At 46.4% G+C, this 18681-nt stretch overlaps 1 protein-coding gene across 1 annotated transcript; it reads left to right on the top strand.

Annotated features, from left to right (window-relative positions):
- Positions 1 to 23: 23 nt before the first annotated feature.
- Mrpl45 (mitochondrial ribosomal protein L45) lies at positions 24 to 14810 on the top strand. The gene is made up of 6 exons (XM_077707423.1): positions 24 to 168; positions 1027 to 1267; positions 3639 to 3855; positions 8335 to 8383; positions 10840 to 10989; positions 14412 to 14810. Exons 1-6 carry the CDS (start codon positions 109 to 111, stop codon positions 14712 to 14714), a joined length of 1020 nt encoding a protein of 339 aa, XP_077563549.1. The 5' UTR covers positions 24 to 108; the 3' UTR covers positions 14715 to 14810.
- Positions 14811 to 18681: the final 3871 nt, after the last annotated feature.

Here is an 18681-nt window from a genome sequence, read left to right as displayed (position 1 = left end):
AGTATGAGATAAATGCACGTCTAAATGCTTAAAACTTTTATTTGACTTTTGCTACGAATCTGTTTTTCTCGGTCTTTAAAGTTTAAATGGCGGGCCTGTAGATTCAAAATGGCCGCGCACTGCAGCCACCTCATGCTGCGGCTCTCACTGAGCAATGCGAGGACATTGGTAAGTTTTCGGATATTCTTATGTTTAAAAATCGTGCCGAGGTAATGGTCGCCTAATCTTTTCCCTCACGGTCGGCGGGGTTACGTTTTTGGATCGGGTAGCTGGCGTAAATGAAATCTCGGTTTCACCTCACCGCGTGAAACCGATATTTCTAAATCGCAGCTCGGACAGCGGGTGATTTTGTTTCGCATTGCAGTAGACTGTGTTAACTATTACTAACCAATAAGCTTCTATGCGTTCGTAGCCTTTGTTACCTCACTATTTACATCGATCTGCCGTTTCCACTGGTTTTCGTCTCATTCATAGAGCAACCCGAAGTGAAACCTCTTGCACAGCGCTCCGCGATACCAAATTTCATTAAACAGGTACAGCAGAAAGGATGCCCTTTCTTAGAAACGTGGAGCTGTGGAAGACCGCGCTGCTCAGCTCCGATACCGAAGTGCAAGTCGAACTCGTCCGGATGGCTGAAGACGCCGCCGAGGTCCAATAATACTCCTGGCTGCCGCCTAAAAGGGGGGAGAGGACCGGGGAGGATCTCCAACCTCTTCCTTTTCCCACCGGGAACAAAATAAAGTTGTTCAGTTGTTCTCTCTCTCTCTCTCCCTCTCTCTCTCTCTCTCTCTCTCTCTCTCTCTCTCTCTCTCTCTCTCTCATAGCCACGCTGAACATAGCTGCGATAGCTAATTAAGACAACTCATGTAATGTTACGCAAGTTTATTAGTGCTCCAAGCATAGATCAATGAAATTTTGCTACCCCATTCCGGCGACAAGCAAATTTCTCTACCCCATTTCGGCGTGCTCCTCTTTTAATTGGCTAATGTTTGTCGACCGTGCTCATTTTTGGTGTTCTTGTTCCAGGGACTACGCCTGCCAACGCCGTCGGTGCAACAGGTGCGATGGATGCTCAGCAACAAGCACTGGAACCCGAAGTGGAAAGCGGAGCGGCGGCGCAAGGTGATCAAGATCGAGCTGCCCGATTTCGAAGGGATGCGCAGGAAGGACCGGCTAACGCCCGAGGAGATGCGCACTAAACTGAAGGAACAGGGAATCGCCCCGGACAGGCCCTGGAACGAACGGCCCATGGTCATCAGCTGCTCCGGTGAGACAGCGAGCTGTGTCACGCCGCATATGTGAAAGTGCCGTGCTGTGAATAATCGCAACACGAGTTCGTTGCCGAGAATCCCCGAGATACAGCAGGAGAGTGCCGAGAAATGGTTGGGCGAGGAGATCAGTGCATCGGCCGGCTGACTATCACGCACTTCACACGAGCTTAACACTGCTGATGGTTGCCGCCTCCTGGCTAGGCCCCTACTGGTGGCTGGGCTCTACTTGTTCATTTTTTGCTTTTACTTTTTTATTTGTGAACTGCGAACCTCGAACATTCTTAACTTAGTGGCCAGGTGAGCTACAACCTTTTTTTTTTCTTTTGCGCTCTCTGATCTTTCTATGACCTGTTTGAGAACCTTTTAAAGCGAAGTTTTAAAGCGAAGCGTTTTACCTCTATGGGATTTGCGAGACTGTTGGTGTCAACAGAAAACTCCCGCGAACAAATAAAAGAAGTTGCTGGCACCACCAGGAATCGAACCTGGAACCAATAGAGAAACGGAGCGAGAGCCCATTGTCTTACCGATTGAGCTACGAGCCCATGCGGAAATGGGGGAGACAGACAGTGCACTCACTGAGCACATCTGCGGGGTTACCCCCTGCGTTATTGCTGAATGCCACGTGATAGCGTCACATGACCTCTCGCGCCGCTGTGTGCTCCACTCACAGCACGTGTAGCGGCTGTGTGTGCACCTTGCGCATGCGCTAGGAGTTATAAAAATTAAAGGAAGCTCACACCAACACATGGAATCTCATTTCTCCTTCCTTTTCTCCTCCTTTAATTTTATAAAAAAAGGAGTTTCCACTCATGTGCTTCACCAATACAACTCAACCAACCACCATTCATGAATCATGCATTGATTTAACCTTACCAGAGAATATCTCTTTGAAGTAATAAAGGGTGTAGTTAAGTGCATTTCGCTTCTCTCTGGTTTCACGCTTTGTAGAGCCACATGTGTGAGTTCAAGTGACATCACACAGGTAATTGTTGTGGGTGTCGTTTACAGATTCGCGTTCCAACCACTTTCTCTGGGTGGACTGGCAGCGGGCTTTTTTTTTTCTTGTTTTTTCTTTTTTTTTTTTTTTGATGACAGATCCCACATGCACTTTGTATGTGGGCACAGAAACGCAATCGTAGAACCACAAAGAATGGTATCCAGTACTTGTCCGAGGCAAGATATCGCTTGAAGCAGAGCTCTGCACCGAGGTCTTGTAGGGAGAATCATACCTTGGGCCGACCTCGTTAGAGGAAACGCCATTCACGGCCACACCGAAATGGGCACATGAGAATGCCCAGCACTAAACATATGGAGGCCAAATAGAAGCAAGGTTATGTCGCCAAACTTTCCCAACTCAGGCCCGTATCTAAACTACAAGAAGTACTTTGGTAGTGGCAGTAAACTGCACTAACGAGATAAAATTGCCACCAAAGACAGTGGCATTCGGAAAGGCCTTGAAGTGGAAGGCCTTGTGGCATTCGGAGGTAGGCAAGTTGCGTGGAGCACTTAGCAACTGCAAAATCAATCCCTGCGAGCCCTGGAAGTGTAGGCGTACATTAAAAGGGGATGGCAGTACCTCTAAAGGAATATGCGGTGCAACAACAGTAGGAAATGGCATACACGTAGCTGGTGTGGTAATACGACTGCAGCAACTCTTCAAAGGAGTAACACTGCGTAAAATTTTGTAGCACCAATTGAGGAGTTTTTCCTAAAGATCAATCGGCAACTTTCTAAAAAGAAAGTTTGCATGTAACTAATGCCAATCTTTTCGTCTGAAAACTGGCTTTATGTTTGAGGTCGGTCAATATACTGCAACATGTTGCTGCTAACTGCAAATGCAATAGCTCAAAAAAGTTCGAGGACACGTAAGCACTACTTATGGGTTGTGAATGTGGAAGCATGAATGTCTAGATGAACGCCTGAGATGCTCCACATTGTTAAAAGGCCTAGTAATCTTGCCACTTGAGACATTTTGGCTTGCAATCCACCTTAATCCATTCGAATAGTTTTGATCTGTCTCTTATGCGTTGCACTGCTGTTTGTTCCTGCCACTATGTGATGGGACAGATGACAACGATAGTGAATATCACTGCTTTTTTGTTCACTCAGTTGGCAGCGTTCTTTCGCTCTGTACTGGCGTAGACAGCCACCTCGCACCACTGCTGAGTTTAAGCTCGCGGTGTGGAATGCCTCGTGTTACGAAACGGTTCCCAACTTAACCATGTTGCCGTTGTGGATGCTGATCGCCGGCTTTTTCACTCAACAGCCCACTTATATCTTCTGCAATACTAGCAGTTTTTTCCACTATGTGCACGTAGTGTCTTGGCTGCAGCGTAAATTCCTTTTCTCTCTCCTCCTTTGGTGCAGGCGGCGTCTTTGAGCCCTATGTTCCCCCCGAGGGTGACGGCAAGGTGAGCGTGCTGACAAAGGCCGGGGCCGTGCAGCGCATGCGGAGACTGGAGATGCGCGGAAAGTCGTACATGAACCTGCGCAAGATCCGCTCGTACGAGGACGGCTTTGACCTGGTCGAGTTTGCCGACACCGCCCAGGAGATCTACGTGGAAGCCCACAAGGCACTGGCCAGGTGCACCTCGATTCCCGCAATGCTTCTTCTGTTACATTGGCTTGACTTTGGCTCCGGCTGTGAATGGATCGAGCAGTCTTTTTTTATCCTAGAGTATGATGCAAGCCCGGCTTGTCATCTCGCCCAAAATAGTAGGGCTATTTTTTTTTTGCTTCTACTGGCTACACAAGTGGTGAGCGTGTGTGGTGGCACCCGTAACCTGTCTGTCGTCAAATTCTGTGTTCTCGCCAGCTGCATCAAAAAGGTGGTTAAACATTAATCCTCCTTGCTTTTACTGCTGATAGCATTTGTAGAGGGAATCAACCTGAGCAACTTTGCAAGTGGCCTTATTGTTGATGCAGCTGTAGTTTGAGACACTGTTAGGTTACGCAACGGTTTAATTGGGGTGTGAGAAAGAGTTATACCAATGATGCTTCACCTACAGGAGCTGAAAAAAAGCAACGAAACTTAAGTAGTCCTAATTGTAATGAACATTCACTGCAATGCATGTGACAACGTAATGGATTCTTGTTGTTGCAAATGTATCGGAAAGGAAAAAAAAGAGCGCCTTACTTTTTAGGATAGGCACGAAATGATGTAAACATAGATATAATAAGCATTGACTTATGAAAGTAAGAGCGCTTGGCGTTATTGTGCAATTATTTATGTACTTTCTATGTTTTGTGAAGTCGAGAGTATGGTGAAGTTGCTTGCATGGTTCTATGCAGTGCTACAGAGTGGAACAGACTGGAACCAGGCATTAATATGCGGCACGTATAATAGTTTGGTTCCACTCTAAAGGAGCCCTGATACAGGTACCTACCAGGCTTTAACATGCTTTGTATATGAAAGGGAATAGTAGTGCCCAAGACCAACTCCGCAAGATTTGTCAGAGGCATTCAGAACCATCAAAAACTGCCTCCGCACCTTTCTCCCTCTCCTCGTCTTACCCACGCTGTGAAAGCTCTGCCTATGTACTGCGCGCTCTTCAGAACAGAGAAACCACGGGAATGCAGGGAGTAGTGCTGCCCACCAACACTTCACCATTCCATGCTCGTGTAGAGTGATGATGGTGATGCCACCTTCCCGAGAGTCCTTTGTGTCAATATCTGTGCGCAGCTTGCAAAATTCCATGGCAAGGAAATGGAAGAGGCAAAGAATGCCTGCTTTATTTATTCCTCAATAAAGCATTGGTCACCATAAAAAAGAAAAGCTGAAAGAGGCGCAAAAAAAATGACCTTCAGAGAGACTCAATGTTTAGTGACTTTTTTTTTAGGGGCGAAGCCCCTTAGGGGCTAGGGCTGTTGGCGTCTCCTGTCGTCGTCGTCGTCGTCGTGATCGTTGTCTCTTCGAGTCCCAGTACTAAAACACCGGGAAACTCATTTACACCTCGCGCTAGAACATAGCGCGTACTAAAAAAGCACCGGGACACTCGTTTACGCTTTGCGCTATAGAGAGAGAGAGAGAGATGAAACATTTATTGAGCTGTAAAGGCAGGAGGGGATCCTCAGTTCAGGAAGGCATGTGTTGACGACGCCATTGTAGCCCTGGTTACAAGGAGTTCTTGGTCCACCAGAAGACCACTCGTCAACAGTATCTCCCACTGCTAAGGGGAAAAGGCATTTGGAAGGGGAAGTAGGTCGGGGTTTTTTTTTCAGTCCACAATGATACGACGGAGCGCACCCAATTGATTGCAGAATTTGCATTCGGCTGCGTACTGTGTCGGGAACAATGAATTCATTCTTATGGGGTGTACGAAAGTGCCTGTTTAAATTTGTCTCAGCGTAATTTCTTCACTTTTGCTAAGTGATGTGTGTGGGCTTGGGCGTGTTTGCCTTGTAGTCCTGTAATACCTGGTAATTTCTTGATAGGTTAGGAGAGGGGACAGCTTCAAGCTTCAAAGACAAGAGAATTGTACAGTAAAGCTGTATACGTAGGTACCCCCGAATGGTTTCACCTCCGTTAGCAAAAACGCCAAGGTGCCAAGAACACACTTGTACACTGCATGCTTCGCCCCTCACCAGGTTTCAATGGCCCGGGATTTTTTTTTTTTCAAAGCTCTTTCAGCTTTTGTTCAACAAAAAAATTGTTTGTTTAGGAATAAATGTTTAAAGCTAGTGCTTCTCTCTCATATTCCTTTTATTTTTCCGTGAAGACTGGCGTTTTCAGAAGCGAAACTGGAAGAAAAGGTGGCCATTACGGGAGGCCGGACGTGACGTAGGTTATGGAACAGAAACTTTGACTAACATTTTGCTGAGGCTAATGAAGTAAGTGCAATTTTGACTTCGCGGTGCTATCAACCAGGATGAAGTAGACCGTCAGCAGTTATTTTCCAGGATGAAGTAGACCGTCGGCAGTTATTTTTTGCCTTAGAACACTTGCCGGGTAGAAATCCTTGGCATTGCGAGTAAGAAAGCGGGTTGTTTCCTTGTATGATATCGAAAATCAGCTTTGGCTAGCCGGCGCCTCGGCTATCAGCTTTTTTTTAACGGGAATGAATCGCACATGGGCGGCGACCAATGATAAACTGGTTTTGCTGTTCATTTGCGGGCAGACAGCTGTGTGAATATTTGTTCAGTAACTTTCACCTCACTGCACATCGATGACTGAATTGTAAAATCAGTTTGCAACAGTATGGTAGCTTCAATAGCTACAAGAGGCAATGAAACACGAAATCTACTGCAATTTTCTACTTTCACCAGGAAAATGTGCAGTTGACAACATTTTAATTTCAGGTAAACTAGATTTAGCACTCTAGAAAAGTAAGTACTTTATTTCTGGAATAAAACAATAATGTAATTTATCATTTAGCAGAGTAGCAGTTTCCTTACCTTTCACATTTTGCGAAGACGATGGCGTATCTTTGTGCAGATATATTTGTTAACATGAGCAAAGCAGGTTTTAGTTCACTTAGCGAGGGTGGAAAAAGTAGCACCAAATGTTTTACCGGCGTGTAAGGTCGTCCGTAAGGTAAGGTAAGGTAAGGTCCGTAAGGCGTGTGAGGTATGGGGCGTTAGGTCGTCCAACTTTTGGGGGTGACAGCAAATATTCCCCGCCGGAGTGCAAGTGGTCAACAATTTATAAAAAATCAATTTGTGGCAGATGCAATAGGAATGATAAACGGAAAGCATGGCTTTCACATTATTTTTATGACCAAGAATATTATTCCCAAGTAAAAAAAGTTTTGCTAACACCGGAACTATTGTGAGCAAGCGCATATTTTGTTGGCTCCTATAGCTTGTATTCACTGGCGAGGCACGCATGCACGCAGCCATGTGAGTGCGCTGTTACTGGTTACGTCGGGCTCCGCAGGATGCTCGTACTTGTCCATGCTAAGCACATGATTTGTGTTGGATGTTCCAAACTCTACCTCACCGAACGCAAAGTAATGCCTCGACTCCAATGTGAGTGCGATTAATAACATCTCTGTTGACACCACCGTTGACAATCAGGTTGAAATAGAGCAGACGACGCGTGCCGGTGTTATTGCTTCTTCGGCGTGCGGGTGCAGTGGCACAAGCCGCGCCACATCCATGGCGCATCGGCCATGTTTGTGGCTGTTTCCAGTGTTGCCAAGCGAAGAAATTGACAGGTTTAATGAATGCCACTTATCAAAAATTGCGGGTATTGCTGCCGATGCGATTGGTTTTAAAACATGCGATTCTGGCGGCGGGACAGCGCGGCGGTGTAGCAAAGAAATCCCCAGCGAACGTATACCTGCACACGGCAACCCACCGTGCCAGTCACCGGAGAAGAGCGAGCTCCACGGAACAGGTTCCCCTGCTCCGTCACAGGCCATTCAGAACTTGCTTCAGCGACTCTCCGCCAGGTGCAAACGTAGTCTGCTCGGAGCTGCTTTGAACTCTTGCAGCTATTGTGCTAAGCGGGTATCAATGGCTTACAACTTGGCCATGGTGATTCTTACAATACAAACAACTTGTTCGGATCATATTTGGGCAAAGAAAAATTTGAGTGCAGTTGGCCTTTACGGGCTGAATTTCTTACTTTCAGCAGAAGTTTTTGCGTACATTTATTTTATAATTGCACATACAGGCGTACTGAGTGTACCCGAGAACAGTCATCAATATCCTGTTTATAATATCGTCAAAACAGTGACTCTTGGCGTTAAAGTTAGGATAATGTTTAGGGTAAGTAATGCATTGAGAAGTTCTGCTCCTAACACGCTCTCGATTTTGACGTCAGGTACAAAATGAAGGTTGTGTAGCACTACGGATACTAAAGAGGGTTGTAGGTCATGTTGAGTGCGACCGTACCTGCCTTACCCTTTGTTTCATAATACTTATATGAGCTCCACCAGTCCCGTTTCACATTCATGATTTGTAATGTCGTAGTGCGGGGAAAAGTGCATGGTGTGGTGATACCCGTGTTTGTGATTTTGTCATCTGCTGCATTAACGAGCCATAGGTGCTGCCACGAGTGGTTTCCCTGTGGCGGTTTTGCGTACTTATTTCTTTTTGCCTCGCACTGTTGCCTTTGCAGTCGAGACGAAGACAGGCTCCATGAACTAGTGACAGAACACTGTTATCCGGTGAGTTTCTGTGCACTCTCAGTGCCGGCTTTTCCCTTTTTTCCCTTTGAATTGCTTTACCCACCCACTGCAATGGGGCTGGGGGATGGAGCGAGGCAGTTTCCAAGTTTTGTGATTTGGGGGCTACAGGAGGGAGGAGTATAACATGGCCACTTCAGATCAGTTTCGAATTGAATCATGCGCACTTTGTGTCAAGATGATGAATAAACATGTACAGCTGCTGTCAAAAGTAATTGGAACGCGGTCTCGGAAATGTACAGGAATTTCCTCTTCCGGAAACTGCCTGGCTGCATTGGTGTGCGTTTAAGGGAGTCCTCCCTAATCGAAAAAGCTTCCTATAAACGGGTAATGGCTACCATAAAGCCAGTAAGACAAACATTTTGTGATAATTCACAAATGGTTGTTCCAATTACTTATGATGGCACCTGTACAGCTTCGGCTGTCAATTTTTAGTCAAGTTTTTTTCTAATTGGCCGAGGTGCAATTTTTAGGGCAAAGCCCCTCAGGGGCTGGGGCTGTTGGCGCCTCCTGTCGTCGTAATCGTCGTCTCAGGTAGTCATGGTACTAAAACACTGCGACACTCATTTACGCCTCGCACTTGAGAGCTTTGTGCTTCAAAGACAAGAGACTTTTACAGCAAGGCTGTGTACCTCTACCCTCGAACAGTTTAACCTCCGTGGGCAAAAACACCGAGGTGCCAAGAGTGCACTTATACACTGCATGCTTTGCCCCTCCCCAGGTTGCACGTTAGTGGAGGTGGCCCGGGATTTTTTCTAGTATCCAGATTTAGACATGTGGGGTATTGTGGATTTTTGCAGAATACCAAACATTCTTTATGGTAACCGCTTATGCAGCGCATTTTCTTTTTAACTTTGTGCACTTTTGGTGGGAACATTTTGTTGCGAGGTAGGTGCAAGCTTAGGAATTCCAGCACCATGCAGAGCATTAATAAATGCGGTATTCATTAGACCCCACACTTAGGCAGACCTAAAAGATATCAAACCGTCCTTGTGTACGAAAAAAAAACACTAAGAATTGATCTAAGAAAACGTTTTTACAAAAAAAAAAAGAAATTCATGGAACTTGGTGAAACAATCGTAGGATTCCTGGGGCTCAAACCGAGACCATCGGCGCAAGCTTCAGAGACTTCACTTCTGGGCCACAGAGGACAAGCAGTGGTTTTCTTTTGGTAGTTGCTCAAGAGCATAGCAAGTATTGAGAGTGAACCAGTAAATGCACTATAAAGTGAGTGGTGGGCTTGTACCTATCTCGGAACAAAATGTCGCGTTTTGCGGTAACTAATTAGTCTCATGGGAATTCGGTTTGTTACTAGTGTGACCATATTTCTGGAAGTAGAAAACGAGACACACCCGGGAAGGGGGGGTCGGAGCGTACAAAAGACAAAAGGTTGACATTAGGTGTATTTTTCCAACTACGTAATTTTCTAAGCATGTCTTTATCCCACAAGAATCGATTGTAAAATTCTTCGCACTTGTACGGAAAGTTCAGCTGCAGAAGTAACATTTCATGCTATATTAACAGCAGGTTGATGTCCATGTTAACTTCATAATAGAAAAAAGAAAAGCGCTCCACTAGATCATGGTTCCAGGAAACAACGGAGCCAGTTTCGCGACGCGAGAAATCTCACGGCTGCGCACATCCCCTGTTGTCATCTGTTTAAAGACTTGCACCCATCTCTCGGAGACCGAAATACCCAAAGAGTTCCAATCTTCGAGTTTCTTTTCAATGCTTTGTTTGACAAAGGTCCACGGAGAAATAGCCGCTTCAAAGTTGTCTTCAACAATAAACTTCAAAGCATTCCTCAGTAGGAATATACTGTATATCTAAATTTCACGGTATTGGTGAATATCTTAAAGTAATTAATTAAGGTCACATTTGTAAAATATACTTGTAGCGATTAGGCACACTTTTGGTTTAATCCACATGTGCAGTCCTGCGAAAACGAGACACGATTGTTTTTTAGGACAAAAAGATGGGACGGCAGAAAAGGGCCTCAAAAAACAGGACTGTAACAGTCAAAACTGGACATGTGGTCACCCTATTTATTACCCTTAACCCCTACCGAAATTAGGTAATTTAAGCAAAACCGTCCAAGCGTGTAATTGCTTCCATCACAGGACTCTGCTCTGTGATAGCACTGACCGTCAACCAGATTTAGTTACACACCAGTGAGTTTGCCTCCATAACTTGCGTCTGCTGTTTGCTTTTGATGAGATGCAACCGTGTAATGACGCGCAAAGACTTCAACAAGGTCAGTAAAGAGCTGGAAATGCAGTATATTTTGCCACTAATGCCTGCTTTTGAGCAAGCCCATTTCCGCAGTCACCTTATTGATTTTCTGTTTTGTTTTTGGTGCTGGACATGTACTGGTGGACCTTGTTTCATGATTTGCGAGAAGCACCACGTTCCTATCAGGAGTTCTTTCTTTTGCACAGATCATGATGAAGAACATTGAGCGCAAGACCCTGCGGTGGCAGTTTGTGCGCAGCCTGGAGCCCCCCCGCGCGGTGCACATTCGCTGCACCGACATGGTCAGCAAGGAGAACCTCTTTGGCCAGATCACCATGCGGTTCCACAGCCAACAGGCGAGTGAGCGGGCTGCTCAACACGCAACTGAACTGGCTTAGCGTTAGCAGAACAGGTTCCCGCATTAGTGTGCAGTGTGTGAAGTACAACCCCGCAAATTTTTGGGAAGCCTATTTATATGGGGTGTTTCAGAGAAGATTTGAGTAATTTAAAAAAAATGGGCTATCGGAGGTAAAATTGTTTTTCTTGCCCCAAGTGATCAGGGGCCGTGGCGGGCACTATATAACGGGTTCCCAGTGCTATTTAGGGTAATAATTGACCGGGATTCATTAATGAACCTTTTAATTATTCTAGTTAGGTGAAATTGGTCATGACGAGGAAATCGTACAGGATCACGAGTCCATCCAGTATCGATTATTAGATTTTCTAAATTGTAATTGCACGCAGAGCTACAGCGCTCAGAACCTCAGCTCTCCAATTGCGCGCAACGGGCTCCGTGCGGCATCTGAGCGCAAAGCCACGCCCGCGCACTCATGTCACTTGGAACTGTACACGTCACACTGTACACGTCACACGTGCTTTATCTTGGGCTCGAACAGGGCAAGCGGCGTCGTGTTCATTATGCGCTAGAACTTTTTCGCCCGCCAACATGTGTGCGGCCGCGACCCGCCGCCGTTTCCAAGCAATACTGACAATGCATAAACAAATAATATAAAAGAAAATAAAAGTAAAACAAACTGAGAACTTTGAAATCTAGAAATCCGTCTGTCGGACGCCTTTCGCCTATTCAAGTGCCGCTTGCTTCTGTTCGGGCCGATGACAAAGTGCGACGTGCGTGTGACGTGTACAGCTCCAAGTGACATGGGCGTGTGGGTGTGGCTTTGCGGCACTCAGCTGTTGCAGGGAGCCCGTTCTGTGCATCTGGAGAGCAAAGGTTCCAATGACAATTTTGAGAACAGTATAATAAGAGACTGGACGGACTCGTGATCCTCTACAATGTCCTCATTACAACCAAGTGCCTAACTGGAATAATTAAAAGATTAATTAACAAATTCTAGTTAATTATTCTCCTAAATAGCACTTGGAATCCGTTTATAGGCCTCCTGCACTGCCCAGGGGGCGCTGCGCAAACGGCTTCCGGGCTGTACTTCCGGGTAGTACAAAGCTGCGCGGGTCCCATAGGATCCCGTGTTGACAGAAGCAAAATGAGCTCGACGCTCCCGATTATTTTGCGACGTGGTCACCAGCTCATCCTCGACGCGTCCGATCTATTTCAGCGACCAACTTGGCATTACTGGAAAAAGCTTTGCAGCGCTAAACACGTTTACAGCGCCGACGAAAGTGCCGGGACCGTGACGGCGTCTGCTACTCGCAGGTTCACCGATCGATGGTCGTACGAAGTGAATATTTAAGTGAAATTTCTAGTTTAAACTAATACTCTAGGTGACAAAGACTTCTCAAAAACAGCCGATCAAAAAAGAAGAGTGACGCAATCGGCGATGATCGCGCTTTAAAAAGCCAGCGAGTCCGGCGGACCGCAGGCTCGCCTGCTGCCGTGCGCCGCTCTTTTGCGTACCTGCACACTATGCGTGCACTTTCATTAAACAGTGCTCGTTTGCGTCGCCGTTACGAATACATGGTGTGCAGCTTAGCTTGCCGTTTTGTTGTGTGTCTCAGTGACAAAAGGCCGCGACCGTCAGAAGCGTCACTGAAATCTGTTTTGCGATTCCGAAATTAGTGGCCGCAAAACAAAGTGGTCGGGCAAACTAAGAGGCCGCTCGCTTTCCTTGTTTGCTCTCACTTTACTTAATTACGCTCTTGCAGCATACATTCCCAGTTCGCACTTAATAGCCTATAATGATCAGCAACGGCCGAGTTCCATGCAGCCGACACGGCGGAGGGCTGGACGGCAAATCGGGTGGGAGGAGGAGGAGGCTTTGAATGCAAAAGAAAAAATTCAGCGAATTTCTAATAATATTTAACAATAATCTGGCGAAGTGTGAAGATGGGGGGGGGGGCAGTTCAACTGGAGGACGCCAATTCTCTGTTCTTGTCTTGCTGTCTAACTCCATTTGAAGTCAAAACTGGCGTGTCGGTGTTCAGACTCGACGAGCCCTGCGCTAGAAAACCAACACAGTCAGTGATGATCGTATGTAAATATTCGGGGCCCCGTGCCGTGTATGCGGCTGTGTTATGTGATGTTATAGAAGTACACATCTCTGCAGGCAGCGGGCGTGTGATTTGGTGCATGTTTTGCGTCCTTTAATAGCGCACAATTTGTTTATTTGGCGCTATATATTGCCCCCCCCCCCCTACTCGCTAGTATACATGTACCCTGCCGTTCGTAAATCGTGCGGCGTAAAACGTTACGCAAGAATCATTTAGTTTGCGAAAATACGAAACAAAATTTCCACTCGTTTCAAACGCGGTGCCAGGCCAGAAGTGTCAGGTGAGTCGGCTGCGCTATTCTTGCGTTCGCTTGCATGCTCACGCTGAAGCAACATTTTGCAGTTACCTCAGGATATAGGATGAGCAGCGCTCCGTGTTTATGCTACTCGTGAACTTTCCTTTGTCGACCGCACGCAAGAAGAAAAAACTGTAACTGTCGTCAAACAGTTAAACCACCCGACCTGGCGATACTGTCCCACGCCGCGACAGCTCGCTCAAAAGAAAGCAGACAAATCGGCTTCTTTTAGCGGATATTATTTTGTTTAGCCTCTGCAACTACTTTAAGGGCTATTTCATACAGTATGCAGTCATTTAAACACGCCACAAAGCGCCACAACCAACTTTCACTCTGGCTTGTAATTGAAAACACATGGAAGGCGGCGATGGTCGTCTGCTTTTGTACTACCCAGAGGCGTCGGCCGCTAGGGGCGCTGCATGTCGCCAAAACTCTAGCGCAGGAGGCCTATAGCGCCCGTCATGGCCCCTGATCACTTGGTGCAACAAAAGCAATTTTACCTCCGATAAGAAACACCTTCTGGAACGAAAAGTTACGCCAGAATTGCGGTGCACTTTTCAGCTTTGAGACCCTAAGTAGTAGTTCTCACAGATACATTGAAGAAATAAGTTTGAACGACAAGCATCAGAAATGTGCTATCTTGCACCATGCATTGCGTTCAGCTTGGTAGAGAGTGAATTAGAGCCACTAAATAAGCCTTCATTTAAGGACATTAGAGCAAACTATTGCAGTATTAAAATGAAATTCATGATTGTGATTTGTGGTGCACTTGCAACCGCTAAATAAGCCTTTATTTAGTGCCACCGAAGCAAACTATTGCAGATTTAAAACAAAATTGACGATTGTGGTTCTTAACCACACTTGGTCATAAGAAAAGGCTGCACTTTTTGTTTTGACAGGCTTGCTTGAAAGCAAATTGCAAGTAGTTTGGCTGCTGACGTAGTTTGGCCACGCATCTATAACCGTGGCGAGATTGATGATGATGATGATTTTTTGTTTTCACTTTTCACCCCACAGACGTTGGCGGTCTACGATCGCTTTGGCCGTCTGATGTACGGCAGCGAGGCGATGATCAAGGATGTTCTGGAGTACGTGGTCTTCGAGAAGCACATTTCCAACGTGTACGGCGTGTGGCGGGTCCACTCGAAGATCATCCCACAGTGGCAGCCAGTCAAGGAGCCCATGCTGAAGACGTTCGTCAAGCCAGAGGCGGAGCCAGAGCCAGAGCCTGAACCATCTGCCACCAGTAAAACCACCACCACTGAAACGCACCCACCCCCTCCATCACCGCCACCTGGGGAAACATTTGCAACAGCGTAAAGTTTCTACTTGTTAGCAAGAAATTGTTGTTTTGCCGTACTCTCTGCGAGAGTTTCTGCCACGAGCAGTTATTGGAATAAATAGCTTTGAAGCGCACTTGTTTTGTTGTGTGCACTGAAAACCAAGTAGCCGGGTCTAATAGGAAGGGAAAGTGGAGAAACCAACACGGTTTATTTCAGAGTACAAGGGGTTTACCTCGATAAGACGTGTGAAATTAGTTCTGCTTTGGAACACAACTAGTCTTCCCATAGCAGTGATGCTGCTGCTCCTTAACCCTGGAAGTCAACTTACCTGCTAATAGGTACATGAACTAATAGGTACATATGCCATCTTTTGCTGTCATGCACCGAGCGTAAAAGAACCAAGATATACCACAGCCTGTTTAACCCTTTCACTGTCACTGATGTACTGGTACATTTTTGCATTTCCCCTCTGCAGTGTCACTGGTGTACTGGTACGTTCTCCATTGTACGTTAAAAAATTTGCGCCTAGCGCAAAGCTGTGCCGGGACTTTTCGCGCCATGTGTTGAATCTTACTAGTAGCTTGTATTTTCACTTGTTACTTGTACGACGGTATATTGAAGAGTACAAAGTGACCGCACCCACCCTTCATTGCTGGAGGCTTGGTCGCTCTGTGCTCTGTACTCTGTTGGGATGAGTGACCTTGGGGGAACGCGTGCGATTACGCCTGGACTGTTTGCGCCATCTGTCGAATCTTTCTAGTAGCTCGTACTTTCACTCGCTAGCTCTCTCAATGGTATATTGAAAAGTTTGGAGCGACTGCGCCCACCTTTTGTTGCTGGGGGGCTTGATCGCTCCGCGTGCTGTACTCTGTCGGGATGAGTGATCATGCCTCACGTGTGCTATTACGGGTGCAAGGGTGGTTGCGCCATCTGCAACGGGTTTCTAGGTTTTTTTTATTCTGTTCCAGCGTCTGCTATGGCGCGCCAGGTTAGCCCAGCATGCCGTTGCCTCTCCAATAGACTGAAGCGTGACTCAATCACGGCTTTCGCTTGCTCATTTCTGCGTGTGCTTGCTCATGCATTTTCGGATGGCTGATTGCGTGGGACCTTCGACTGCGGACAGGAGCAATGGTTCTTCAATTCCGATCAGAACATGAGCCAAGCTCAGATTTGCATTCTAGGAGTTTCTTATCCGAGGAAGGGTGCAAGTTCCGCAGCGTCAGATTCTGATGTTGAAACGGTGCGGTCGTCATCCCGGAAGCGTGCACGGCAAACTGAAAATATCTGAAAGAAAGAAGATTTCTCACCCACGCTTTTTCCTTTCGAGGCGTTACATTCCAAACGCTATCATAGTCGAATAAATCCCTATGTTCCTTCCCTAATAACCAAGCCGACACTGGGGGTGCATCATGGCCAGACACACCCGACAGTGAAAAGGTTAAGCACCTTCTGCAGCAACCTGTCCAATGCTAGTGAACTTGGATGTAGATGGCAAAGTTATCACACCATGTTGGTGTACTGCATAACCAACTACTCACTTTTGTAAATTCTGGACGCTAACTATTGCAACTTGTGTTTCGTGTATTTCACCGAGGCTGGAACACGAATATATCTGCCTACAAGTGTTTTAAGGTTTCTCAAAGTAGCAACCGGCCTCTGGTCGTTTCAGGGTCCCCAACCACATTGTTTCCCATAGCCCAAGTAATCCTTTGAAGCAAGAAAATTTCCCCATGGTACTGTTATTACAGCCAGCTCTCGTGTTTTTTCAGCTGGTACACACAAGACGAGAAACAGCGAGTGTGAACAGAAGTTAATAATGTCCTCGATTTTATTTAGTTTTTTCTTGAAGCGAAATCTGAAAAACCACAGAAATCTGGGTCCTTAATGCAAGCTTTTTGGCGCCATAGATGTATTAAGAAGCTGTCAAATCACTAGATTTCAGCAGCGCAGAATACTCCAAGTGAATGCTTGCATTGTGTAACATTCTGTGATCAGAATTTTACTGCATAACAGAAATACAGTTTCCATAGTACCGTGGGTTTTGCGTTCCACTTCAGCCACAACTTCATTGAAGTCTGTTCCACCATTCTGTGCAGTCCAGGAGATTGATTTGATTGATTGTGGGGTTTAGTGCGCCAACACAACGCAGGCGATGAGGCGCGTTGTAGTGGAGGGCTCCGGATTAATTTTGACCGCCTGGGGATCTTTAATGTGCGCCGAAATCTCATACACACGGGCGTTTTTGCTCTTCGCCTCCATCAGAAAAGCGGCCGCCGCGGCCGGGAATGGAGCCCGCGACCTCGTGCTCAGCAGCGCAACGCCTTAGCCACCGAGCCACCGCAGCGGGTCAGTCCAGGAAATATATTAGGGGTAGGGCTTCACCTCTTTGTGAGAGAGTGACGAAGCCTGTTACAGATGGTAAAGATGGCAACAGTACACGAGAACTATGTGCACGGTGTAGGCCTAAAGGAAAGGCTCTCTCATGTACCACCCCTCCAACTTAGTGAAAATCTTGGCCTCTTGAAAATTGTATTTCCATGTAGTCTGCCTAAAAAAGACTGCAAGATTCAAAATACAACAGCTGAAATATGCATATGCACGGTGCAAACGACCAGCGAAAGTCGGCAATTTCTAAATTGAAATCCAGAAGAGCACGGCCATTCCGGCCAAGCCTGTGACGTTGCAGCTGGCAAGCGAACGGCCAGTTGGCCAGTTCCAATTCCTTTCTGTGTTCCCGCCCCCCCTCAAACCAAAAGAAAACAAAGAAAAAAGTGGGGAACAACACCCGCACCAGCAAAGCTATGGCAGGTTTTGCTTTGGCCAGTTGGCCAAAGCAAAACTGCACGCAACTTCTTGGTGCGCACAGCAGCTCTAGTGTGCCGGGCGGAGCTTGACTGGTTCTCGCGACTGGCCAGCGGACCGAGCACCCGGCCGGCCGCAATGCCACTTCCACTTCATGGCTCTTTGCATGATCCACCATTAGGTGCAGAGTCATTTGCGACGGTGTCATTTTAAATGTTTCTCACCGATTAACAAGGCAGCATTTCACAGGGCTACTACTAGTGCCCAAGTTGGTTTGGTGGTACACACTGTATGTTCAAAATAAATTTGGTGAGGTGGAATTTGAGTGCTTTTAATGCTGCCATTTCTGGAAATTCGACTTGACCTCACAGCAGCATCATCACTAAAGGTATTGGTCAGGATTGCAAAAGGATGAAATGAAGCGAGATATGGAGAAGCACTTCTTTACTTGCCTTGCTTTCTCGCTTGTTCCTGGCCAGATGATTTCGATGTTGCTTTCGCTATACAAGTATTTGCGCAAGTTGGATTGTGAATTTGTACATTGCAAATTTGTACTCTCGATGGCTTATGATTAAGACATGCTGGTCCCAAGTGCTGCATGTCAACTAAAAATACGAGGCTCTTGTTGACGGCTTTATGTGTACAGAACTCAATTTGTCCAAGTTTTTCAGAGAATTGAAAAAAATGGAGGTACGACCTGGGCGAAACAACATAATATCCAAGCTTATAGCAAGCTGAAAAACCTACGGAAAGGCTGAGCTTTGATAACCGTACTGAAAACGAAATAACCGGGAATGTGTCCCCTTGCACTAAAAACAAGGCCATATTACAAGGTAATGTAGCTGTAGTCTAACTGCAGTGCAGCAAGTGTTAACCCGCTAAAAGAAAAATACAAGTAACGCACCATGACAACACTAGAACCACATGGTGAAGTTGCACAACTTGTGCACGAGAGTCGTGAACTTGGTGGAATGCTTATTACCAAAACACACCAGTAAAGCTGCCCAATCCCACAGTGCACACTTGGGTGTGCCAACCCCTTTTCTTTGTTCGTTGATAGCCACCAAAACGCACTGTGGTGTCAAAAGTGCAGCAGGAACTCCACTGGGGTGCCCCACTCGAAGGTACCACACAAATTAAAGAGAAAGAAGCTTTCACCATGCTTTCAACAACAGGAATTCGAGGTCACCACACGGGAGCAG

The sequence above is a fragment of the Haemaphysalis longicornis genome, unplaced genomic scaffold (assembly GCF_048455015.1).
Source record: "Haemaphysalis longicornis isolate Haplotype H1 unplaced genomic scaffold, Haemaphysalis longicornis Haplotype H1 scaffold_4, whole genome shotgun sequence".
NCBI classification, from domain to species: Eukaryota; Metazoa; Arthropoda; class Arachnida; order Ixodida; family Ixodidae; genus Haemaphysalis; species Haemaphysalis longicornis.
Note: the sequence above shows the minus strand (reverse complement) of the source record. Positions and strands in the feature narration are given on the sequence as shown.

Excerpts from the sequence above, each read along its gene's own strand:
- Mrpl45 (XM_077707423.1), top strand. The coding sequence starts at position 109 with ATGGCCGCGCACTGCAGCCACCTCATGCTGCGGCTCTCACTGAGCAAT. Across the intron at positions 169-1,026 it reads TGAGCAATGCGAGGACATTG|GGACTACGCCTGCCAACGCC; the intron begins GTAAGTTTTCGG and ends TTCTTGTTCCAG. Across the intron at positions 1,268-3,638 it reads CATGGTCATCAGCTGCTCCG|GCGGCGTCTTTGAGCCCTAT; the intron begins GTGAGACAGCGA and ends CCTTTGGTGCAG.